At 43.8% G+C, this 27,366-nt stretch overlaps 1 protein-coding gene across 1 annotated transcript in view; it reads right to left on the minus strand.

Moving 5' to 3' along the window:
• TFCP2L1 (transcription factor CP2 like 1) overlaps positions 1-16,750 on the minus strand; it is a 38,381-nt gene extending 21,631 nt beyond the window's left edge. The window contains exons 1-2 of the mRNA XM_061464489.1: positions 16,567-16,750; positions 12,147-12,298 (exon numbers count right to left, since the gene is read on the minus strand). Coding sequence (XP_061320473.1) covers positions 12,147-12,298; positions 16,567-16,628 — 214 coding nt within the window. The 5' untranslated portion in view covers positions 16,629-16,750. The remainder of the gene's footprint in view (positions 1-12,146; positions 12,299-16,566) is intronic.
• Positions 16,751-27,366: the final 10,616 nt, after the last annotated feature.

Genomic DNA, 27,366 nt, shown 5'->3' on the forward strand with positions numbered 1-27,366 from the left:
TGTAGTTCCAGTGAGACAAAAGAAAATAATGAATATAAAAACATTGGCCATATTCCTTTCAAACTAGCATCAAGCACTCAAAAATTCTGCAGCATGCATCTTCCAACCACTTGAATGGGATAGGTATAATAATAAAGCAACCTGGCAGACAGCAGGCATTGCACATCCGTTGGGAGTGAGTTAGCTTGGACATAGTTAGAAACAGATACTGCCAACTGGTAAAAATAAAAACAACCTGTAGTGGAGACAGAGTTAATATTAAATGGAAAGCCAAAGAGGAAATAAAATGCTTTGATGAAAGATATATGGGTCATCTGATGTAAGCCCTGGAACTCAGTTTAGGCCATGAAAAAACTCGATATTTTATGCTAACTGCTTTCCCCTTCACCTCTGAATGTTTAACTCTAGTTACTACACAGAATTGTTATCAAAACAAGCCAAGCTTCAGAAAACATGCAGCTTATTTCTCTCTCTGTGGAACTCTGTCAGTGAGAATTTGGTCCCAATTCCTCACAATTCCTTTATATATAAACGTTTTGGTATTGATTTTGAAAAATTCATTCTCCCTAAGAATTATTCCAGAAAATCCACTCCTTTGTGGCTAATGGTACCCGTAACTCATTCGTATAGCATGGACAATGTTCAGGTACTTGCACCTTTGTAGCACCAAACTGCTTGGATTGAGGAATTTTTTCCTTGAAGAATACCTTCCAAACCTTCTTTACTCTACATTTTCCACCACCACTACCAGCAAAAGTCCTGAAATAGTGAATTACACTCTCAGCCCTGCAACTATAACAACTGCAGGGAAAGAAAGCTCTAAAGAATAATTAGTACTTGGATCTGTAAAATAAAGTGTGTAATAGTGACCTAACTTGAAGAAAGCTGAACTCCCCCTGGCGTCAGAGGGCAAAGAAGACACTCAAGCGCTGGTATGCAGATCAATCCTGCATCACTGACTCACCAATACTAGCAGGCACGGACAGACCATATTCTGCTAAATCTAAACCAATAACAGAGTATTCTTAATCAGGTATCTGAAGCTGTAAATAAACGTGGCTGCAATGTGACTAAATCAAACCATACACCCAGTTCCCAAGACAGACTGCAAACAGCTAAGCCCCAAAACCTACAACTGAAATATAAGGAGTTCTCCTATATAGAGTTTTTCCACCCGTCTCAGATAGAAATACAGATTAATATAGATTAGACTACATCTTTCCAAGCCAATCCTTTGTGGTAAAGCTAAAGACATGGCAGAGTAATCTCAGAGATGCTGAGACTGCAATGATTTGATTGAACGGTCTTTGACAAAGTCAGTATCCGGTTCTCAACTGAGAAGGGTTTAACATCCACTGGGCTCAGAGGGAAGAAAGAACCTGAAGAAAACACCTGTGGCAATGGAGAGCAGCAGCTGCAGTTTTGGAGAGTCTCCCTTTACCAGGAGGACGTTCCACATTGCTGCATGCTAGTTTTACACCCGGTGCTAACAACCAGCAATTTGCTGAAATCCTTTTCCTTCCATGCTCTCAACACTGGCTATAGCTGCAACACCATAGGCAATACAGTTGGTGACCAGCCTGGTCTCTGGTCACGTTGTAATATTGGGCACATGCATACAGAGGTACCTAAAGCATGTCTATCACTAGCTAAAGTAAGAGGATATTCTGCAAGCTAAAACCCACGATAGGCGAGGCCAAAGCAGCCGCCTGCCTGCCTGCCTGACCTGGTGCTCCCTTCGCACGGAGCTTGCTAAAACTCCTTTTCCCTACCTCAGACAGAGAACAAAATGATAATAAATACTTAGAAAACCACAGTAAATTCCTGAGATGCAGTTTGTCTCCCAGCTTCACTGAAAGCTCCAGGGGCACCAATAAAAACCTGGGTGGGTGATGATACACTGTAATTTGTGTTTTGAACAGACATTCCCTGAGCAACAGCAAATTTATGCAATCTCCTCCTAGGCTACAGTTTGAGCAACTCTGCTTTACGAACAAGAGTAGTGTCCAACAAAGTAGTAACCACCCAGGTTCAGAGAGTTCCTGCTTGGTGATTCATAAAGCAATCGCATCTAAAGAGGATTTATAGACTGCTTGCTTTTTCAGCTTTTATCATCTTTGGTAACTAACACACATTAAATGCAGGCTGGGACAAAAGAACTGAAAGTCAACAATTTGCTATGGATGAAAAATAATTTGGTTTAACACAGGAACACTTTCACCCACTCAAAAGGTACAAGCCATAATAGCTTAACTGATTTCCATTCCTGGGATTTAGTCAGCCATCAGGAATTTTAGGCCATTTCTGATTATAAAAGATTATCATTATTTCAAGCTCAAAGTTGCGTTTTGTTCAAAGATTATTTGCTCGACAGCCACAATATCTTGCTTGCTTTCTTTATTGTTTTGGCATTATGTTTCAAAGGCCACTTGCACTACATATTTTGTGGTTTTCTGCATGATACAACGATACAATACGCTAATTTCCAACTAAGATGCTGATGTCCCAGACCAGTATGAATCAGGCCTTACTTAATCTAGCCAAGTAGTCTGCTTCCCTTTTCAGCAATTAATTAAACCCTAACCTTAGACTAAGCAATATCCCCAACAAAAGTCTGTGGGAAGATTAAAAAAAAAATGACTGGGAGTTCTCTTTCTCAGAATGGATCCACACAGCACTAGACAGAACCAGCCTGGAAACTGTTTGATTATTAAGCCAAGCTGGCCAATAAAAATTCCATTTAGCAACTTTATATGGACATCCTAAATAGCGCACAGATAAAGGCAAAGGAATGCTGACAGTCAAATGCAGCACACAGAAGGAGGGGGAGGAAAATAAGAAAGCATTTATCCTCCCAGACCGAAGCACATCCAGCAGTCAGGAGGATCACCTTTGAGACAGCCAAATGCAACTCCTCAGAGTGTCAGGCACACACAGATATTTTTCTCACAAGAAAGATTAAGGAACCCCCAGGGTAAACAGGCAAGAGAGATGGAGCTGGCATCTGAACTTGCATGCTTGATTTCCCACACCTTTTTGCCAGCCAAAAGCAAAAATAAAACTTAATATAAGACTTGCTGAAGTGGCCCATGTGTGAAAGAAGGACATAATCCTCCGTCTCCAGATCACAAATGGCAGTGGATGTTCTGCAGTTGCTTACTGCAGCCTCATTTGACGAGATGCTTTAGGAGATATTTATCCAGTGGATATTATAAATTCACCAGCTACACAAAAGGCCACCCTGAAAGCTTCCTCTATGCTAGGAACATGGAAATCCTGCAAAGGAGGACCAACAGTGGGAGAGGAAATGCAAAGGAACACAAGAGTCATCCTAACACTTTAGGTCTCATTTTGCCTCACACCTCATCTTGAACGCAGCACTGAGTCATAAGCACCCAGAGATGGAGAAGACTGAATACAGCCAGCCCTTTCCTGGCCATACCTTCCCAGTTTCTGGTATTCAGTGTCCAGACCATATCCATTTCAGCCATGACCAGTCCAGTCCATGCCCAGTCATGACCAATGCTCCTCTTTTGTATGGTCTTCTTCCAAACTTACACTGTGGCAATAAGAACCGCAATTTACACATGCCTTGCTTTAGTATTCAGTCTCACCCTTCACCTGCCTCCTGGCTGTTTTCCTTTGCAGCAAAGCTACCGTAGCTCCACTGTGTTTCTGTACCCATCTGACTTCAGCAGTGAGGATACCTGCCCTACTTGCCATTAACCACCAGGGTAGCAAAGACTACAAGAACACAACAGAACAACTACTAACTCTACTACCACACCACAGTGTCTCATTGTCATCATGTCTCTTCATATGTTTTTCCTCCTTTTACAATCTGCCCCCAGCTCGAGAGGGTTTCCCAGCTCCCTCCTTGCTCTTTCCCTACCCCTTTCTTGTGGGAAAGCCAAACACATGCCTCAGAGTCAAGTCTGCTAGAGGAAAAATTCAATGCTCATTTACTATACGAACATTTGGCTGAGCCCTACTCTTCCCAGACTTTTGAAGATGGTCTTTTTTACAGTGGTGACACTTCATAGCTAACAGGCACTAAAAGAAACACTCATTTGCAGCAGTTTCCACTCAAAAGAGAGGGAGGTACGTTTAATTCCTCCAATACTGTAGTCTAACTTTGAATCAAGGACACAAAACCAGTCAGTAGACAAAGAAACACTCCCAGCTGCTAGAGTTCATTATGTGCACTTGGGCTTCTCTTGCATAGACCTCACCCATTTTGTTGGGCCCCACCTAATCTAAGACATGGTATAAACTGTGATTTTTAATATAAATTAATTGGTGAAGAAATAACGATGGAAAGCTGAAAAAAAAATATATGCCCTGTGAAAATAATTTCTTCCTGTATTTCCACTTCTCTAGCATGCACTTGAAACACCCAGGACTATCTTAGTCACATCTGTCCAGCTCAGAAAACCTCAGCCCCCTCTGTGTAAGTAAAAAATACAGGCTTTTTCTGGTTTCAACCTGTTCTAAGTCAATTTGGACAACAGGTTTTATAGCTCTGTAAGAGTAGCTTTGTGTGTAATATTTACTTGAGTTTCAGATAACTAAGAAGAATGGTCCTGGGTGAGGGTGCTGAAGAGGGATGCAGAAGAGCTGAGTATGACTCCTAACCCCCTGCAGCAGTCTCCCTCAGATGCCCTCAGGTAAGTCACTTCCTTCACAACATTTCTACAGTAAGAAAGTGAGAGAAAACAAGTCTCACTCAGAACCTATCCATGTAGCAGCGGAGAAGTTGTGACTGGCAATCATCTCAAGGCTGACTGCACCTTCAACACCAAATGTGGCACCAAGCTAGGACAAGAAGAATCTTACTGTCCAGACACTTGCTGACTAGTCTCAGGAAGACATAATAAATGCTTGGTAGGAAGCAAAGGGGAAAAAAAAAGGTGTGGGGTTTTTTTCCCCATCCTTTCTAGAAAAGGGGTACATTACTCCCCCCAAAATGTGTATCACTCCTATAAAAACAGCTAAACATGTCAAAACTACAGTATTCCTCAAGCTGCCTATTACCACCTAAAACGTGATCTTTTAGGACACCTCAGATTAGAGTAAGCTAACTGGAAAATTTCCATGTCTTCTCAGATTGATAGGTACATGGATACAAACATAAAATACTGTAAAATCACAGGCAAAATGTCACTATCATATTAATAGAAATCTCAAAATAGATACGGATAATGGCAGAAAGTTAAAAAGTAACATGGAACATAAGGAAAGAATTTTACAGATATTCTCTTACTTCTCACTACACCCAGAGGAACTTCCAAGCACTTCCTTCCTTCACAGATACTGAAGATTTATGGAAGGGGGAGAACAAAATCAGTCTAGGGTTCCAGTAGGAGTTGTGCACAGGCTACAGTCCAGCAAGTTCACAATCCCATTTGAATTTCATCCAGATGTTAGCAACAGAAGAAAGGATTATAGAAAGAAAAGAAAACTTGGTTAAAAGACAACTGATATTCTAGTTTCCTAGGGACAACAGAAGTCAGATGCTCTACTTATGCAGAGGTGCCCTGTCATCTGAAGCAAGATTCATAGTGGGCTTAGGGATGGTGCGGTTTGAAGACAGCGTTGTTTACCCTGGGCTGCCAAGTGAAGACAGAGCTGCCAAACATATGGGGAAATTGCTGCCAGCACAATTAATGGCTTCAGCTGAGACACCAGAACCTACTCAGAGCTGTCTTAAAAGTCAGGCAGGAGACAAATTCCTTCTCCAGACACGAAGAGGTGCAACACAAGAACCAAACCCATGGAGTAACTAGTCTCAGAAACGGGAAAGACAAACCAACTTCATTAGACATTTTTTAAGCCATCCAAACTCAGGAAGAGAGTGGAAAGGGGTCAAGGAGCAGTACAGAACCCTACAATGATGAGGGATCAAGGATGCATAGGTGGGCATCTACCAGGGAGCATCTCATATTCACAGTGTCAGTGACATAAAGTCACTGTTGTGCCGGTGATCCCAGGCGAGGGTGGAGTGGATTTCCTCTCACACAGGAGAGGCCACCAGCAGCATAGCTCCTGGAAATACCCAGGGCCTGGTCAGTAACGGCAGTGATTGTTAGGAAGAGGCAGCTCTTAGCATGGGACAAAGCAAAAATATCCCACAAATAGAGCTATAATTAAACCAGAAGCACACCCAAGCAGAGTTGGTCACTCAGCCTTCTCTACACTTCATTTAGGCAAATAAAGAATTGTTCCAGGAAAACTACAAACATTCAGACAGTTGTGACCCCATAAAAACTCAATTACGTAGGAGTTAACGTCAATACAAACCAGCTTTTTCTATTTACTGTAAATCTCAGTGTTTAAAACTGGGTTCTCTGGCTGCAGAAGATTAGACAACCGAATTTGAACTTTAGACTTTTTAAAAGAGGCAAAGGTTCTTCTTTTGCCTTCTGTTGTAAGCAATTTCATCCCCTACCCAAGCAATCAGCAATCACCTTCAAGGTGTCCTCTTCACCTGCTCACTGCCCAGTGCTTTCTCCACCTTTCTTTGGAGCAGAAACCAGAACAGGTCTGCAGTGAGCTGAGGCAGGACAAAACCCAGCAGATTTTCAACATAACAGTTTAAAGTGTACCTGTTTATGCACATATGCCTCAAACCTGGATGCATGCATTTGCATCTGAGGGCTGAAATCTTGGGCTTTCATTTAAGTACGACCCAGACTAAAATTAAGTCCATCTTTAGCTTCATGAGGCATCTGTTGCTTATGTACCTCTACAACAATGCTCCCAATATTGCAGATCTTCTCAGATGTCAGTGGTTTTCTCTCATGGTGTGGGGTTTTGGCTTGTTTGTTTTCTGGACTGTCTAGGACTGGCAATAAAGATGACTCCTGGAAGACACTGTAAAGTAGAGATGGCCAGCCTGCCTAACCTTAACCAGCTGTATACTAAAATCCTCACATGGCCAAGAACCACACATCTGGAGAGCTGAACAGAGCCCGGGAAAATTGCACAGGCAGGTGGCAGCCAGTGACTCCAAAGTACCACTGTGGGACAGGGCTGGATTTGTCATACAGCCTGCCCTCAGTGACCCTCTGCTATCAACCTTAACCACCCTTTGGTTAATTTAGATCTGAGACTCTGAGCCAACCCAACGCTGGTCATGAAACAAAATCATGGGTTGAATAGCTCACAGTCCACATGTGGTGGACTAGCCAATTCCCTTGGGCAATGACTTTCAGGTTTTTGTGGGTTTTGGCTTTTTGATTTGTTTTTTAAAAGGATAATTTTATTTTCCCACATTTATTAGCATGCAGATCTACTGTACAGTGCTTTTTTCCTCCACATTCCTCCTGGTGCAATTTCTGGAACCACCTTCAGTACTCCCATTTCTGTCCACATTTGAAACTAGTTTCAACCAGCCATGGTCAAAACCACACCCCATATGACTGCACACCATGGAATATGCAACTGCATCAAGCCCTCTTGCTAAAGCAGTGGTTTGTAATATGGTTGCTGGTTGATTGTTTGTCTGAAAATCCCTATCCACAGGAGACACTGAAATAGCGCTAAAAGGCAGGCTAGCTCCAAAAACGTTAGGCGATGTTTGTGCAGCAGACTTCTGGACAGTGTAGCTGTTGACAGATGTGATCCCTGACCAGAGCAGCAATGCCAGCAGCAGCTCCTAATGCAAGGACAGCACCTTTTACCAGTTCTGTGCACTGAAGGCAGAGTGATGCTAGGACACCATACTAATAGGTCTATACATTGTCCCATCATATGAATAATCCTGCTGAGATCCAGTAAAAATCACTTAATGTAGGAACTGCTCTAAGGATTAGCAAACTAAGATCATGTTGAATTTGGGCTAGCAGGACTCCAGCTCCAAGTTTCCCAAGGAACATGGGAATGCATGGCAGAGAAGAGACCAGGAAAGACAAGTGTAATGAGTCAACCTTTGGAAGCCAAGCTACGGATTTGACTCTAGTTACTTCATTTACAGGCTGGTTCTAGAGCTGCAGCCAGCAAGCACTCATGGTTTCAAACTGGAGCAGACAAGCTGAGGAGCCTGCTACTGCTGAATGTCCCCAAGTCAACTTAACACAATAGCTAAGCTCACTCATCTGTGCTCCCTCAGAAATGTTCCCCCTGCTCTTGCTGAAAACTCTGGTCTCCAGCTCAGGAGTCTTCTCGGCTTCCTCCTTGACCTTTGTGGAGGGCCCAGGCCGAAGGCCTCTTCCTCCTCAATGCCACTGACCATCTCTCTGGGTCTATCCAGCGAAAAGCAAGGCTCGTGAGAAGTCATTACACTCCACAAGCCTGAAGCCCTCTCGCATTTGTACACAAACACAACCACGGGACAGCCCTTCTTCCTAGCCCATATGAAACCCTTTTCGACATCATCTGACTGTCTCCTCCAGTTCTTCTATGCTACTTGGCCTTAAACTTGCCTACCCAGTTCTTTCAGCTTTCCCTTCTCCATAGCTCTGTCAGACCTGACCTTTTTTCCGTCTAGTTGTGCACATGGACCATCTCCTGAGCTGGTCCACTCACCAGCCACCACTGAACCAGTCATCTGTGGAGCATTTCAGGGCAGGGAGCAGAGCGCTTCATGGTGACAAATGGTCAGTTACCAAGTGGTGAAGAGCTCGAGTCAGGAAGGAACATCTGGACAGCAAGTGGTGGCACCAGTCACACAGCAAACAGCAAACCCCAAACTCAGTCCTCATAATTTGGATAAATAACCACATGGGATGTGAACTGCTTTGTTGAAGCTGAGACAGCCACTCTGCATTTGTATGTGCCTTACTAGGAGCCAGCTGTGACTGATGCTCTCTATCAGAGCAGACAGGGTGGAGGGACATCCATTAACGAAGTTACCCATTTGCTAAAGTAATCCATCACAAAACTCAAGCATACAAGGAAGAAGAGAAGTTTTATGTAACAATGTTTGGCCAGACCATGATAAGAGCAGAAAGAGGGTAAGGTGCAAGAGCTGTCCCTTTGCTTGCAGTCAGCATAAGGTGAAGGGAATGGGCTAAACTGCTCCATGAGATGGCTATGGTACTACAGCTGGGTCACAGAGCTCTGGAGTCAGTCAGCTCTTCTGCTGGTAGTATTGGCTCCAGAGACCTGGGCTGTCTCGAAGTCCCCTTCACATACCTCCCCCAGGCTCATACAATCCAATTCAGTTAGTGGGATTGATTTTCTGACAGGGCCTTTAACCTACATGGACCTCTAGCCCAGGCAGAACAATAGAGATCAGTGTGACAGCACTTGGGTGGGATTCCAGGGCATGTGTTGAGCAGGTCAAAGTAAAGAGGTGCAGCACCCTCCTCTGGTTTTGGAGAAGGATTGGGAAAATACCTACACAACAGGTACCTGCTGGAAAACTGTCGCCCAAGAATCAAAAGAGGTCCCCATAGACAAGTGTTGCCGAAAGAAGAAAGTTTGACTCAGGCACTTTAATTTTTGCTTTTGAAGAGACACAACTTTTTATTCTAGAAGGTCAATGCATGAGGTCAATGAATTGCTTTTAACATAAATGTCATGAAAAAGACCAGATACCCTTTTATGTAGAAGTTCCTAAACAGGAACTTTTAAGTGAAATGGGAGATTACCTGTCAACTCAAATGGATTCTTTGTCCTGGAATTGCAAGACCAATCCTCATCTATTTTTAACCCCAAACACTGTCTGCACTGAAATCCCACCAACAGAAATTAGACTCCCCAGCTCTGTCCACAGCTGGTTGAAAGGCATGTCCAGCATGCTGTTCTCCCCATATCCGCAGTCACCCTTAATGAACCCAAGTTTCCCACAGCATATCCACATGGGAGTAGACTCCAGCCCCTTTTTCCTAACTAGCACAGGAGAGGGATTTTGGTTTAAGGGACTTAGTATCACAGTAGACTACCTGTCAGACAAATTTACAGTCAAGGCCTACCCTTGCTACCTGAAAGGGTCAGTGCTGGGAGCAAAAGTGCAGCCAATGGTGTGGACTCTGAAGCAACCTGCTTGCGTGGAGCAAAATGGCTTTTAAATTAGGTAGATGGCAAGAGTTCAAGGTGGGGGAGAAACAAAACCAAAACAAATAACCTCCAAAAAAAATCCAAACAGCATCCATCTATATACAGACAGCCTTGAATTTCAGGAGGTTTGGGGTTGGGTTTTTTTCCCCCAAGAAATCCAGAGCATTTTAGTGTAATGAGGAAGACATATTTCTTGGGATGTTAAATGAGGTAAGGATGCTCCTGTGAAGATGGCAGGCAGATGCAAAGCTCTTGCCAAGAGGAACAGAAAGTAGCAAGCTATTCAACTGTCAGAAGTTCACCATCTTTTACCACTGATCACTCTAAAGACCCTAGGAAGAAGTGCTGTTTCCATCCACTGTGGCAAGCCAACAGCACTACGGAGTGCCCACATCTTCCCCCACTACCTTCCCAACTCTGCCCCACTGCACAGCTCCTGCCAGACTCATCCCTTCTTTGTTCCTTCAGGCCTGTCCAGCTTCATGCTCTCCAGGGTGTATTCTGCAAGGACACATCCCACCTTCCCCCTTGAGGGATGAAAGACAAATGCAGAAGACACCCAACAGCTGGTGGTCTGGCAAGGAAATAGGTCAGTACTGTGTCCAGTTGAAGCTGGAGAAGGCCTAACACAACACAGTCTATCTGCAAAGGCAGCAACAGTCTTACTTGGCACAGGAAAGTGTAGACTACTCTAGTCACAACTTTCATAGTTGGAGTTTCTGTTCATTTGTTTGGGGTTTTTTTGTTTGTTTGTTTTTTAACTCACTGTATTGTGTGAAGAGTGGTCTAACTTTTGCCCCCAAAAATAAGTTAAAAAAAAACAAAAAACAAAAAACAACCAAAAACCAGGCACTGCCTCATGTATGCTAAAATGTTTGGCCATCAACTGCTTTTCACAACAGAAAATCTTTTACTCTGAAACAGGACAGATTTGGGTTTGACAAAAAACTTCATTTCCATTTCACCCTTGATGTGCTCTGTATCACCTCCTGGAGTCTGCTATTTGGACGGATTAACGGGGAGAACACAGTCATCTCTAGCATCTTTTGATGCTGAGAGCCAGCGCAGTGCCAGCTTACACAACAGGAAACATCTGGCTCCTTGAGCAGAGCCTGCAGCAGTTGGCCATCTTTCCATGGGGGCTCCATGCCTCCTACCAGCTAGCAACACAGATCCAGCAGGCAGACACACCTGAGGTTAGAGTCCAAAGGAGGTCATGGCTCTGCTTTGCACAAGCATTCACAGAAAACCTAGTCAGAGAAGCACCAAAGCAAGCTTCATGCTCAGTGCACAAAAAGCTTAAAGAGCTGGGACAGTGCCCTGAAGCAGGAAAGGGTCTCAGTAGCAGGGCTGACAGCCTTCAGCTTGTTGCTAGGCTAATGCCTTTGTTTACAACCTGGTAGAAAATAAGTGTAGTTAGGGTTTAGTATAATCTGTGCCTGGAGAGGTCGTATTTCTCCCAGGATGCACACACAGGAGGCGCTGCAAAATGACAGTTAAATACCAACCACAGATGTATCTGCACAAATTCTGCCAAAGGTAGAGGGGGAAGCCAAGGGAAACACATAGTGCTTGTTTATCCAGGAGTAAAAATTATCCTATGAGGTCAGTTATAAAGGACTTTGCTGCACTGAACCCAAGCAACTTGACAAGTTAGGAACTGAGCACTGCCACATCACCCAGCCAGTGGGAGCAATGTCATACCCTGCCCAGACCACCAAGGAGCACTTGGATACCTGCTAACTCATGCTCTGACAATGCCCTCCAGCAGCGCCTGGGGACTTGCAATGTTAAGAGCCCTCCCCAACCCAAAGTTTGCCAATATGCTTAATTAAATTGACCTTTTGAGATCAAGGTAGGAGGCTGCAGCTTAGGTTGTCAGAGATCAAGCACAGTACAGGGAACTGTGCATGGTACAATGCTGCTCTAAGTAAATGGTTAAAACACTGGTACTTGATTATTTTACAACAGTATATAAATGTGAAAAATTAAATATTCCTCCTTTACTCCAACCCCCTCCCAATCTCTATCCCTCTTTTTCCCCATCCCACTACCCCCCAGGTAAGGCACAAGTATGAGATTAAATCTGTCTCATTAACTGTTCCCGGCAAATATACCCTCCTTCAGTGTAGTGCAAACCCCACCTTGGTTGAGATAGGTCAGGGTTTCTTCGTGCAGTTTCACAGCAGGTGATGTGGCTGTGCAGAGGACATACTGAAAGGGTGGCAATTTGGCATCATTCTCAGGAGACAGCTGAGGTTCTTCCTGCTTGAAGATCGGCAGTGCAAGGACATCTCTGCAACACAGAATTCACACACATTCACTCAGAGAAACTTGACAGAATCCTAGCCTCAACCTGTGCTTGATTCTCATGCTCTGAGATAACAGAAATGGCCTCTGGAGAAACAGCAACTTATGATAGCTAAGCAAGAAAGAATTCAGCCTGTATAATGTAATAAGGAAACTTCTGCCTCTCGGGTGTCAGCACTGGACACAAAAGAACACAGCATTAGCAAAATAGAATATTTCTGAGAATTAATTTATGTTTGCTAAACATAAATTGGATCTATTTTTCAATAAAGCAGTCTTCCTGATGAGGAAAAAATGTATCAAAAATAGATTATTCATCCTTGTGGAATTACATTTGTTTAAGAGTTCTTGGGTTCCCAGATGAAACACCTTCAGGAAAATAAAGGGCTCTTTATCATGACAGCCAAGTGTCAGATTAATAAAATGCCTACAAGTAGCAGCCAATATGAGAAGCAGACACAGCTCTGATGTAGAAAGGAGACATTCAGGTAAATGATGACATGAACTGCTGGGTTAATTGACTCATAACATCTCTTTGCACTCTAATAAACCTGGTCCCAAGATCTCACATAGCTCTTAAGTTAGCATCGGGCTACCTTCATAAATGCGCATGCACACAGGTGCTCAGGAGCAGCTTCACTAGGACCTGAACACAGTCCATGTTCTCACTCCTTTATAAGATGTTCATGCTGACCTGCCTTTTGATTCAGCGTCAGACTGATGCCAACCCACACTAATCCCCAAGCAGAACAGGTATTAGCAAGGCTGAGAGCACAACAGAATGATTAGTACAAAATGAGATGCCAGGAATAAGCATCCTTATCTCAGCATGTCTGATACTGACAGACCACATTAGCCTTTCCCATGTCCACATTTCTGGTCATTGTGTCCACCTACTTAGGACATTAATACCCTTCCAAATTAGGAGGATTATGCTGAGCACAGAGACAGTTCAAAATAAGAAGCAACTCTTTTTTTCCTCCTCCATTTCCTCTAGATGTGTGAAGACTTGAGACTCCCATTACAGAGGCTCCAGTTCTGCTCCTTTCAGTAAACCCATACACAAAAAGCTTCAGGACCATGCTGGCATGTACAGACATGCTCCCTATGGAAAGAACATTTAGAATTTTCCCCTAGCCTGTTCAGTTAATGATCCACCCTGTGTTCATTCGTAGCACCCACAACCTTGAAGGCTACCCAGGTCATGAGTGAAAAGGTGCAGCAGTTTACAGCAAACTGCTGAAGTGCCTGATTCAAACACAGGTACTCCTATTTATGGCAAAATAAAAGCAGAGAGCAAACTGCACCATTTCAGATACAGATAGGAGAAAAGAAACATCTCTGCATTTTCTCTTACAACCCTTCCGTATTATCACCAACTCAAAAGCATCCAGCCCCATTTGCTTACTGACAATACTGACCTAATCACAGATCTTGACTAACTGCAGCCACAGAGAGGGTTTTTTTTCCTTAGTGGTGATGATTTACTACAGTAATGAAGTGACAGAAATGCCTACAACAGATCTCTGAAACAGATCGCATTGCTCTACACACATGCAGGATCCAATACCTCTCCAGAGGAGAACCACTCACCCCAGATGCCAACATTTGCTCTTAACACGCTTGTCTGCACAGTGCTATCAGAATGAGTGCTGCTTTCCATTAGGTCAAAACCACTGAAGCCTGAAAGCTTCTGCAGATCTGCAGAAACCAGCACACAATCTGGCTCAGGTTTAACAGTTAAGGTTGAGATATTTGTACACCTATTCAGCTGAAGCAGTTATGAGATTTAGGCAAGGTGAAGTCTAAATCCAAGTACCAAATATCATATTTCACTCAATACTCTTAACGCCCTTACACTTGCTGGAACAGCTGTGCTATTGTCAAGGACTGTAAGCATGGAGGAATCCACGATTTGGTTTCCAGAAAGTTTCACCATATTAAAGCACTGACTAAGCCACACAAGTTAATTTTTATTCCTGAACTAATGAACTAATGGCCAGTGGTATTCATAGCCTTGGATCAAACCCTTCTAAAACATTTCACCTTATTAAAAGCACTCAGATCTTAGAAGGATGTGAGCAACAGATCAAGGCTTAGAAGAATGCGAAAGCTGTAGTTATACAAGCCATCAAAATATTTGTTCAACTCTCTTCAGTCCAGAGTTGCAAATCAAGTTTCTGAAAAAGCAGGCTTTTACAACAGCTCCTATCCTTAAAAAAGGGGGATAGGGGGCAAGGGGATGAAACACCCTTAAGACTCTCCCAAGTTTCATCTTTATGCTAAAGCTTTACAGCTTTGGTCTTAGCCAACTGTTAGCCCACTTACATGGAAAGGAGAAAGTTATTTAAGAGTTCAGTCAGCTGGCAGAACTGAGAGCAAAATACATACTGGGTTTCCACAAAAACAAATGAATATTTACAAGGACTTTTCTGTAGTAATTGTCTTGCTATAACTACAAATACCACTGAGGTGTGGCAGAATTTACATGGATGTCTAGATGTGCACAACACCTCTGATGTCTACAAGGTATAATTGATACAAACTTTTCCTACATCTACTTCAAGGTTTGTACTGTTTCAGCTTCCTGTGCAAAGTCATTACAGGTATGGAAAATCTTCAGAAAGGTAAAGCTCGGAAGAAAAACACCCCTCGAGAAATGCATGCCTTCACACATTCCCATGGAGAGTAAAGTAGCCAGAATTACAAAACCCAAAGGTTTTATTCAACTGACCTTCCCTGAAACACCTGAGGCCATTCCTGCCATAGAACTGGTTTTAGAGCTTCCACTCCCAGCTCAAAACCACCACTGTCACAGAGGCAGGTACTCACTAAAGCTGAAGTTTGTTCCTAAAACATCAACAGGTTACCTTCATACTAGCAGCCTTCCTGCCAGAGCAGGTCTCCTCTATCGCCTCCAGCTAGCACCAAACAGGCAAAAATAATCCAACGTTTTCTGGCCAATTCAAAGGAATTTGAGTTGTGGGCTCAAGCCTGACACAGACTTGACCCTGTAGCAATCGTACTACAAATCCATGGAGTTAAATCAAGCAGTCTGAGCACCATAAATGCTCTCTAATGCAGACACAGTGCACACAACTACCAATGCTGATGCTCCTCTGCTACTACTCTTCCCACTGTCCCAAACTAGTCAGATTTGCAAATCCAAAGCAAGAGAGAATAAGACTTTTGCCACATACATGCTGTTAAGACAGACACTGGGATAGAGTGAGGAGCTGAAAAACCTTGTACAAAGAAGCGGAGAAGCTGCCAAAAAGGAAGAATCTCATGGCATTATTATTATTTAGTAAAATAAATAAATCTTTTTCAAATACACTGATAGCTAATAGTTAGGATTGTGTGTCTCCTTGAAACTGAAGCATTATCTGTGTTCCAAGTGCTCTGCCGACAAACTCAATGTTCTCTCAACAGCAGTTATTTCGGGGTACACTTTGAAAGGAAGGTTCTTTAGCCTTTAGTCCTCCACTGCTGCAATTCAGCAAATTCACACATCAGCAGAGCAACAGCAGCAACTTACACCAGCTGAGAGCTCAGCTTTACATGTTCTCAGAAAAAAAACATAAGCATCCAGCAGAAAGGAAGCTCCCAAAGTTGCCTGCTTTGACATCTTTTGGAGGGAGGAAATACAGGCTTGTGCTACACGTTACAGACTATTGTTCAGCAGCCCCTGTGCTTGAATTAGGCACATTTAATTAAACACAAATGTGTGGAGGCAGGAAAAAGCTGGTTTAGACAAGCTCAGAAAGTGAAATTTTGAGCTTTTTACCCATCGTCCCAAAAAGAAGAGAAAGAAATCCCATCCTCACAAAACTGGATGTTCTCTTAGTTGGCCGACACTCTCCACAGGCTTTTGACAGCACTTTGCAACTAGCGCACCTTCTCCCTGCGAGCTGCACTACCTAAGCCCTTGCGCAGAAGGAAGCCGGCAAAAGCAGAAAAGCAAAGCTGCAGAGAGTTGTCTAACGAGGTGCAAGAAAGAAAAAAATAACTAACAGAAAAAGAAGGGGAAAAAATAGAAGAGCGCGCGCACTTCTCAGAACGAGTCAGGAACGCTCACCCCGGGCGATGCGGCTGCTCCGCTGGACGCCGGGTACCGCCAACAGGTACCGCCCGGGCAGCCCGACGAGCAGGATGCCTCGGAGCCAGCAGACACCCTCCCCTTAACCCCCGTGCCCGCCTTAATCCCCTTAACCGCTCGGGGGTTCACGCAGCCCGGCGCCGGCGGGAACTCACCGCAGGTAGCTGCCGGTCGAGTGCTGGTTGTAGTGTTCCGGCTGCGTGTGCCAAAACAGCATCTTGGGGGCGGCGGGCGAGGCGGGGTGAGAAAGGGGGGCCCAGTGCCGGCGCGGTCGCTGCGGCCGGGCGGCAGAAGGGAGCCAGCCGGGCTGCCCACCCGAAGCACCCCAAGCACGGCTGCGGCCAGCTGGAGCCACGGTCCCAGCAGCTCCCTGCGCTTTTATGGCTCAGACCCGGCAGCCGCGGGTTGGCCGGGCCGGGGCGCCAGAGCAGGTCGAGCCCTCCCCTCTTCCGCCTCGTCCCGCCCTACCGGCACGCTTGGTCCGCGCGCACGAACGGGTCGGAGCGGGTAGGGGTGGTCCGGGGCGGAGGGATGGGCGGAGGCGGCGGGAGGTGTTGTCGCCCCGGGAACGGTGTTTGACGGGACGGTGTGGCAGCCAGATAGGCGGCAAGCCCTGCAGTAGGCAGCGTGCACCCCCGCTGCGGGCAGCGAGGCGTCAGCGGGGCCCGGGGGCATGGGGAAACCCCAGCTCCGATGGGAGTTCCGATCTGTCCTCCAAATTGTCCATGTTTTTTAAAAGCGAACCTATTCGTGTCGAACCGGCGGGGTGCCCTGGAAACTCCAGCTGACATCAGAGGCCAACCGTAAAAGCACTGCTCGGGTTCCTTTAAAGTCTCTGGGTTTTTTTTAAGTGAAGGACAGTTGATTGTGTTAGCTCCATGCTGTGTGTCTCTTACACCACCTGTGCTTCATGTTAATATGAACTTTATGTCATCACAGAATCACAGAATCATTCATTGATGTGGGTTAGCAAAGACCTTAAGATCATCTAGTTCCAACCTCCTTACCATGGGCAGGGACACCTTCCACTAGACCAGGTTGCTCAAGACCCTGTCCAGCCTGGCCTTGAACACCACCAGGGATGGAGCATTCACAACTTCCTTGGGCAACCCATTCCAGTGCCTCACCACCCTTACAGCAAAGAACTTCCTCCTTTTATCCAATCTAAATTTCCCCTGTTTAAGTTTTAACACATCACCACTTGTCATTTTACTACAGTCCCTAATGAAGAGTCCCTCTCCAGCATCCTTGTAGGCCTCTTTCAGACACTCGAAGGCTGCTATGAGGTCTCCATGCAGACTTCTCCAGGCCGAGCAGCCCCAGTTTTCTCAGCATGTCAGGGGATATTTTCATGGAGGAGAATGAGATGCAAAGTAATTTGCTGGAGGACATGCAGGAACAAGAAGACAGCGTCAGAGACTAAACCTCAACACTAACCCTCCAAAGCCCTTATGTCTTTCCTAACTCACCCGCCCTACTCAGTAAGAGAAATCTGTTTCTTTACCTCTTCAAATTGCAGATCCTGATCCTCTCCACAAGGCTATTGATAGCCATCATTTTCCCACCCCCAGCTCTCAGGAAATCTTCCTGTCCCATCAATCCTTCTTATGTTTCATACTTCAGGGAGGGGGAACAAAATGGTAGAGGGGGTTCCCCATTTGGTCATGTCCTCTTGTCTGTCCACCAGCAGGAATGGAAACACCCTTGATTACTCATTAAAAATGTTCCAGTCAGTTTTGCAGGAGAAGGCTTCCCACCCACAAGCTTCCTGGTCAAATTTCAGGGAATAAAGGCAGTTTACTCAGGGTAACTGTTGGCATAGATTATTGTGCGCTGCCATATTTTACAGCCAAGATAGCAGCATTTCACTGACAGATGAAATTTTTATTATCCTGCAATAATTACAGAGTATTGATATTGTCATAGCACGTATAGGTGCTACGTATTAGGTCGAGCCTGAGAGAGTCAGATGCAATACAACTAGGCACTGGCAGTTCCTGTGCTGATCTGTCATGAGGTGAAGAGCAAGGTAATTTCAAGGGCAGCTAAGTAGCTTCACAGAGGTGCTATGAGTCTTAAGGTTTTTAAGACACATTATTTAGATCTGCTTGTCTTTGTTAGTTTCAGACTGAGAAATAGCACGAATAAATGTGCCTTTAAGGTAGTTTCTCTTTCCTCTGTGACTACACAGCTAGACAAACACTTGACTCCTTCAAAACAAAATGGCTGCAGTTATCTTACTGCTTTTTTATGCTCTCAAAAATATTTAGCTGTGCTCACACAACATCTGAGCAGCAGCTGCTCAGACCTTGATTGAGCAAAGTCTAAATATAGCTCTTGGACAGAGAAACAAGACAAAGTTTGCTGAGGCGTCCAAGGACTTCTCTAAACAGTAAATATCCTTCCACATTGGTGGAACTACAAAACTACAGTTTGTGTAGTTTGCTGCACCAACTGGAGAAAGACGAAGTTTGATGTAAGAGTAAATGACCACGCCATACGAAACAAAGGATCCCATCAAGTCTGGCACATCAATATTTTACTATCTTTCTAGAAAGTAAGTATGTTGAAGTGAAAATGACTTTAATCCCATTTGTTTTCTCTCTGACCTGTTGCTGAAAAGAAAGATATCTTTCTTTGTTGTCTGTGTGTTCTGAAAGAAATCTCAGACCTCTTCTGGTCTAACTTCTGTTCTTCCCCCAACATGGAAGTTTGTATCACAGCATCAGATACCCTATCCTGGTCTCCAAAATCAACCACATCACACAGACCAAGGCCTCTTTTGCTCCTCTCTGGGGCTCCACTGAACACCCATTGTCTGTTCTTCCTCCTTCTCTAATACAGCCCTTCAGTGAAGAAGTCTTCCCCACTGCAGCTGTCTCATCCAAGCCTCCCTTTGCTCACCTGCTCTCTCCCAGACAAAAGCCATTTGATTCCCTCTGCTGTGCTGATAGCTCTTCATCGCTGTTTTTCTGTTGTCCACGGTAAAATTCTTAACTCACGACTAAAAGGGATTGAATATTTTTCATGTTGGATTTTTCTACTCGAGGTAATGCTACAAAGGGATCTCGGGATACTTTTTGTGTGAAAAGTATTTTAAAAATAGGTATTTTTTCCTGCGGACGTTTGTGCCTGGGCACAGAAGTACTGTGCCAGTGAGTTCAAGCTGGCATAAAGAGAAACAATGTTTTAAGTATGTAAGTCCTTTTGATTAAAAACCCAGCCAAACAAAAACCAACCAAAACCCAACCGATAAAAAAAATTAAACCACACAAAAAAATTAAGCATTAATATCTGCACTTTCAGTTGAAGAAGTTATTGCCCCAAAATCATTCTGCAGTTTCACTGGTCATTACAATCCCTTTAGCTAAGCACTGAGTGGAAAACCTATATGCCCTTCATCTGCTTTCTTTGCTGAAGGGTCATGACGTTTAGAAGAGATTCTCACCAATCAAGTAGACTTTGCATTGAAATGACTGAGATACAGATACATATTCTGTTCCCTTTTTCCTCTGGAAAAAAAGGTGTTTCCATTGGCCAACGGGCTAAAGGGATGTGAGCATGGGAGCATTATAACAATGCAGAGATGGCTAAGTAAAAGCTGAGATTGGTGAAAGTAGTTTAAGCATTTAACTCCCACCAAATTCAAAGGAAACAAAGCATCTCTATACCTTTATGAATTTCATCACAAGCATCTGAATAACTTCTGAAAAGTCCATCAGGATCTTCTACGTCAGGTGAGCAATTTTGTGTTCGTGAAACCCAAAATAAAGGATCAAGGTTGAACATTATACTGTATTGAAGAGCTTCCAAATGCTGCCTTTCAAAAATTATGGCATTAGTCAAGGTTATTCAGGGATTACTCCAATTCTCTCCTAGTGCATGGGCCATAGAGTTACAGCCTGTCTGGATGAACTGCAGGGATCTGAAATGAGCTGCAGAGACTTCGGAAGACTTACAGGGATGATCTCACCCAAGCACTGAATATGCTCTAAGAAAAAAATATCATCATGGGGCCTTTTGTGTTGCCTCAGTGTATTTTAGCTCTCAGCTTCCAGCTTCTGACTTGGGGATCCTTGTGGAAACTATATTTAAGTAGCCTTTACAAGATAACCAAGGAAGGTGGCTGTACTGTGACTGGTTAATTTGCTCTACCTTCCCTGGAAAACACTGAAGGCACCAGGAACTAGAAAGGGCTAAAACCCCAAGGCTGGCATCCTTTGCAATGTTGTGAATGAAGAAAGAAAGCTTTTATAAGGCCTTTTTTGTTCTAAAAGCTGGAAAATCGTTCATTTGCCTTTGACAGGGTTTGGGACAGCTTCCAGTGGCAAGTGCAGGCTCGCCTGGTGACCAGTGACCACCGCAGTCTCCTTATCCATTCTGTGCAGGTCCAGTTTTCAGATGGAAACCAGCCTAGATGGGTTCCCTTTGCCCTCTGCTGAACAGCACTTCAGGGCATAGCTGGTGGCCAGTAGTTCTGGGCAACAACTACTACTAAGAGCATGAACGTAGTCTTGGTGTTACAACCAAGAAGGAGGACATGGAACTGGAAAAACAGAATGACTAAGGCCTTGAAAATGTGCCTTATAGTGAAACAAACATGGAGCTTAGTCTGGTTTTACCCAGAAGAAGATTAACATGTGCCTCAAAGTCTATAAATACTCACATAGGAAATCAACATTTCATTTTTAATGTTCCTAAACCTCTCGGCAAAGATACAAAAGCCAGGGAATAAAAACTGCAAATTAATAAACCAAGGCTAGGAACAGACTGAGCAATTTAGCAAGGAAAGTAATAATGATGAGTGCAACTTTCCCCAAATTTGTGGTTAGAGCCTCCTTTCCCCAGCCCATTTTCTAGATGTAAACCAAGACTAGATTTTTCTCCTGAAAGAGAAAAAATGGTGAAGAAAGGAACTCATTTAGGTCCTGTGGCCAGTTTGACAGAGGAGAACAAAGATGCTCAGGGAGACCCTTTCTGTCTTTTGGTGACGTTTCCTCACCAAAGGCTTCTAAATTCCTTCATATTGCAGTCACCTGCCTGTTCTGCCTTGTGTGTCTCAGGCAATGTATCCCCTTCCCTGACAGCCAAACTGGCAGCAGTGTTCATGCGTCGTGATGTGCTGACAACACAATCATCACAACACAATGAGAACTACATTAAATGAACTTAACAGCAAAACAAATATCAGGAAGAATACCGCACAGAGTGGCTTATTTATTTTCTTATTCAAGTCATTCATTAAAACCCTCACCATTTTTTTGCTTATCAGAGGTCACCATCAAGTTTCCAGCTGCCCTGAATTTCCAGGCACAGCCAAGCAGCGATGAATCCACGAGGTCTTTTTGCCACAGAAATTAAGTCTCGTTTGCGAGCTTTCCCCAATGTCACATGAATCATTTTGACTATCCTGATTTTATCAGCCGCATCAAAATTATTTTTTTCTTCCTGTGAACATTTCTTTTAAAGTCATTTTGTTGTGGAAACAAAAAAATATTTACGCAATGAGGAAGATCGATGATTAGATGACACAGTAAGTGCTTTTTAAATGCTCATTATACATCTATTGGCATTGGCTGTCTCATTGTGAGCTACAGGCTGCAATTACCGGGACACACAGTAGCTGTGTTTACATTGCTGCAAGAGAGGCCTCCGGAGCTGACAGCACATGACTTAAAATCCCACCCCAAAGAACAACAACCAAAAAAGAAATCGTGTACTTTCTGGCCAGCAGCAGACACTGACTCTGCAAACAGCTGTGCCCTGCGTACATCTTGGTCCGTCTGCCTCAGGTCACAGTGTGTGCTGCCTGCTCTAGCAGCTCCTGTCCTGGATGGTGCAGCAGAAATACATCCCATCCTCACACACACAAGGCTGGCAGAGCAAGGGGGACCGTGATCACCTGGCAGGCAGAGGCACAGTATCCTCCCCCACAGCTGAAAGCTGAGCAGCTCTGCTCACAGCTGCCTGATAAAGCTTTGCTTCACAGCTAAAAAATCATAGCCAGGACAAAAATATCTGTGATGGCTGCATATGTCCCACATCCACCCACCAGTCTGGTCTGCCACCCTGCCCCAAACACTGGTGTCAGCGCAGCCAGGGAGTGGAAAGGAGGGAAGGAGTGGCGGGGGGCCAGGCTGCAGCAGGGACTGCCTAAAACAGCTTTGCTAGAGGAGGGTGTGTGAAACCAGAAGAAAAAGTGCCAGAAGATGTCTAGTCCATAGATCCAAGACTGTGTCCTCTCTCCTCGTGGAAGGCGAGTCCTAAAAGCCTGAGCAAGAGGCAGAAGGCACCCTCTGCAGTTTTGCAGACAAGACCAAGCTGGGTGGGGTGGTTGTCACGATGATCACCAGTGCTTAGATCCAGCAGGACCTTGGGAAACTTGAAGCAAACAGAAATTAAGTTTAACAGAGTCCTACAAAGTGCTGCACTGAGCTGGAATAACCCCATGCACCAGTTCAGGTTGGGAACCGACTGGTTGAAGAGCAGCCCTACTGAGAAGAACCCATAGGTTATCTTGAAAGCCATCTTAAATAGAAGACTACAGTTCCCTCTCACCACACATGAGGCAAGCCAGTCCTCGTAACGCAGAAGATCAAGGAAAGTTATCATCATTTCTGCTTGGTGCGGGTGAGACTGCACCTGTTTGAGCCTCCTGTTCAAGAGGGAGGTGGAGAAGCTGAATGGGATCCCACAGGTGAACTGCTAAAACACTCAGGGCCTAGGGCACTTCTCCTGTGAGGAGAGCTTGAAGACATCAGGCTTGCAGAGTCTGATGATGATGAAGTCATGACAGGACCTAATAGCAGCCCACAGGCTGTGCATAGGCATTTAAAGAGATGATGGAGCCAAACCCTTCTCAGGAGCAGCGGTGATCAAGGCAGTGTCCACAAGCTGTGACCTGGGGGTTAGATTAAATACTAGGAAAAACTCCTTCACTAAAGGACTGGAACAGGTTACCAGGCAGGCTGTGGCATTTCCATTCTTGGAGGTATCCAAGACTTCTGCAGACAAAGCCATGGTTCACTCAATCCAGTGTAGGCTCCAGCCCTGTTTTGAGGTGGAGGTTAAATTAGAGACATCCAGAGATCCCTTCCCACCAACATGTCAACAAGTCTGTGAAATCCTGCTGCAAGGGATACAATAGTCCTAATACAGGTTTTTGCGTACATGCCCCACAGTCCCATTCCTGCTCAAGGCAATGTCCAGGTCTTACTACACAGGTAATACCTGAGCACATGTGGGATGCCTGCAGCTTCCCGGCTTTTGAAGTGACTCATGGTAAAAGGTCCACTTGCTGCTGTATTGCATATGCTCTCACACCCTATTGATACTTCTAAGCAAATACCATCTGAAAATGGGTTATTTTCAACTCTGGAGAAAAGGCATTATTACAGTTTGGACCTGGCAAAGCAACTGTGACAAGCAGACACATCCTCTCCAACGTAAACTCCTCAGATGTGAAATGATTCCAGGATAATAACTAGACATATAACAGTTGAGCATGTAGAAACATCTGAAATGCTCCACCCCAGGGCATTTGTCTGTTGTAGGACAGCAGAAAGCATGAAGAAGTGCATTACACAGCCTTTCATCTCCCCTTAAACACTTTAGAGACAGCTTAAGTTCCTTGAAAAGAAAACATTTTAAGACCCTTCACATGCCCAAAATGACTTTCAGGCAGAAAAAACTCTTTGTACCTTAACAGAAACACAATTTACAGCTCACAAGACCACTAGTCCTTCACAAATGCTATGCCTTGTAAAAACTCAAAATATGAGAAAACAATAAGCATTATTACTTCGATAGTTGGTCTTTACTTCAAAGTGCTCTTCCATCAAATGAGGATTTTCTTATAGAAATGCTGTAGTTAGATGATTCACACAACAAATTCATAACCAAGAAGAAGATAAACTGGAAAAGGGAGTGTGGTTTTCTTTTATTAGCTACATATAGTCTGGCTGTAATTGTTGCCAACTAGAATATTCATACATAAAAGCAATTTTGCAACGACAGTAATTTGTACAATTATCCTACTAACATGTTATTCCCTTGATTTTTATAAACCAAATTTAAGACTCTTCTTTTATTGTGTTTGCACAGCAGTTCCTAAGTCCAATAAATGCAGCCTTCTGAGTACCCTGCAATATAAGGTAATATGAGGTGAGTAAAGACTCATCTCTACTGCTAGTTACAAATGCGTTTATTTCCTCAGTATTCCTTTCTTCCCTCAGAATATCCCAGATTTCCTGCTTGTACAAGATGTCATCTCTCATCTCCGCAAGTCCTGTGGGGCAAGTTAATACATTTATATTAACTACATACAATGGTACACAGTGTGGATACATTTTACATGTGCAAATATCCTAGCACCATTAGGTAACGAGCAATTAGTCTTACCTTACAGGTGAAGAAATGGAAGGGCAAACTAAATTCCTATCATCAAGACAGTGACAGTTCTGTGAATAAATCCCTGGGCCATGAGTCCTGGTATATATAGTCCAGCTCTCCTTAACAGCCATAGAGTTAGACCCAGGGAGAGGCTATTTCTTTCAGGGTGGGATATGCTATACTGAAGTCTGCAACTTCATTTCTTCCTATGCATACAGGGATAAACTTAAGAATTGTTTGACAAAAATTGGTGGAGTTGCAAAAATGTAAAAGCCATGTATGTGGAAGAAGGATCAGACCCTTTATTTTTCCACAGCAGCAGTGGGGTACATTGATTTATCTTTACAATAACCTTAGCGAGATAACAGAAACGTGACAATTTTAGATTATTACCACACAACCCAGGGCAGCTGCACTTGCCGTGGTTTAAGAGTGTGTTGTTCCCAGAGTTTTTAAGACAAATCAGCACCAATTTCAAGCCTCTTTAATACAAAAATCACCTGACCACTGAGGTACCGTGTGGTGTTCATAAAGACTTCCCAGAGTGGGATGGGATGGCAGTCTGAGGGCATGAACCGTAATGAATATCCTCAGATAAGCCAATCCAAGTGACCAAAGCACGGAACTGCTACATCCTCACTTCCAAAACAAGGCTTGTCAGTTTGTTTTCATAGTGAAACAACTAACCTCACTGCAAAACCCTCCTGGGGACCATTGCTTTAACTTTTCCCGTGATGTAGTTAGGGAAGGTCAGTGGCAGTTCAGATGCATAGTATTCAATACTGCTAGCTATATCATGGCAAAAATGACCTATCTCTTGTCTCCGTTAGGCTTGCTTGCAGAACAGCTGTTGGACCAGAGGAATAAGAGGCACTGAAGATACAACTGGAGCTCACTGTACCAAGCAGAAACTGTTGTCTTCAGCAGAATTTTGTCTCAGGCTAGAAGCACTCCCACATTTCATAGTAAAGACAAGCCTCAGACTTTCAGAGGAAATTTTCCCTTGTTCTGCTTTAATCAATCAGTGCCAATTAACCAACATTTAGTTTCAGCTCAAGGAAGAAATGACAGAATTAATTATGTTTAAGACAGGCACCCCATTGGCTTTTTCAAACCTATCAACCACCTCAGCAATCAATTGAGATTAAAAAGTCTAACACAAACCTCATTTTCTTTACAACCTTCTTTATTCCCATCTCTAGAGCCAGGATGACACAAAATGTTACCAAACCTCTGCATATTGTCATATAAATGCAGCGTTGCTCTGACCATAAAACATTTTTGCTGGTTCATCCCAGGACATGGGTTCCTCTGACGCTGAAATACAACACAGACTTGTTCCTGGCTGCCCCTGACGAGGAAAAAGAATAAACTGCTCCTGGCATATCTGTTTATAAGGCATCGACTAAATAACTATATTGTCACAGAACAGTTCAATCAAAAGTTGTGTGCTATGGGTATAGGTTGCCCATTGTAAAAGAAATTCTTCAAGACAGGTTAATATAGATGGGTTAAAGATCTGAAAAAAAATACAAATACTAGTGTGAAATAGTGTAAGGTGATGTAGTTTTAATTGCTTACAAGTGTAGGTCAGCCTTCCTTATTTGACCTAATGTAAACATCTGTGTGGGGTAGGATGCAGTGTCCTAGACTCCCTGGACCATGCCAGTGAGATCCTGCTGTCTATAAACACTGAGATGAATCAGATGAATCCTGCCAAACATCTGCTTTCATTTATCAAAACAAGGTTAAGAAACTTGATCATAGTTTATAAACATCTCTTGGGAAGGGACTTCTTGTAACACAAACAGAAGGGAAGTAGTAACAGTGGATGGGAAGCTGACCCTATCCAGCAATGTTCAGCTCGTAACACCGGGTGCAAGCAGTAGCAATCACTGAGACTATTACGTGAGACAGCACCATTAGTTTTACTATGAATCAATAGAATAAACTCAAAGTGACATAATCTGCTTGGTGGTGTCAAGCAGTCAGATTTATGTCTAATCTTCATAGCTGCTTTTCAATAGCCTCTGTTTAGTTGGAGCTCTTTGCATTTTGATTTTGCCATTATACACATCATCTGTGCTTTATTTCTTCAAATGCGTAGCAGAAATAATCCTTGAGTTCTTCTTCCTGCAGATTTCCTGTTTGGACTTTTCTAACTTTAGCAGTGAGTAAAATTACACATTTTTAATCCAAAAATTTCAAGCATAAACTGCATTGAAGAATGGTCTGTACCACTGGTGCCAGTGTTCAGTGTGACTTGGAATCCATGGGGAATTCCAGAAGAAAACCCATATTGTGATAATATTTACAAAAGGGATGTGATGGACTCCTTAAGTAGTTTGCTAGCTGCACAAACCTAAGGTATCAAACAGTAATTAATATGATGATATGGAGAGATGGCTCTTGGTGGAAGCCATCAGGGTGGCACGCCAGCTGTTACCCTAGCTCAGCAGCAGGGAGTTGTGAACAATCACAGACTGTCACCTTTTAGTCAAAAGAATGTGCTTTTAGCAAAGGTAACTTCTTAACCAGACTTCTCAATCTTAAATACTAGTAAT

Source organism: Pezoporus flaviventris, unplaced genomic scaffold, assembly GCF_033815535.1.
Source record: "Pezoporus flaviventris isolate CSIRO_AGI_PZ_B2104156 unplaced genomic scaffold, CSIRO_AGI_Pfla_v1 ptg000001l, whole genome shotgun sequence".
NCBI classification, from domain to species: domain Eukaryota; kingdom Metazoa; phylum Chordata; class Aves; order Psittaciformes; family Psittacidae; genus Pezoporus; species Pezoporus flaviventris.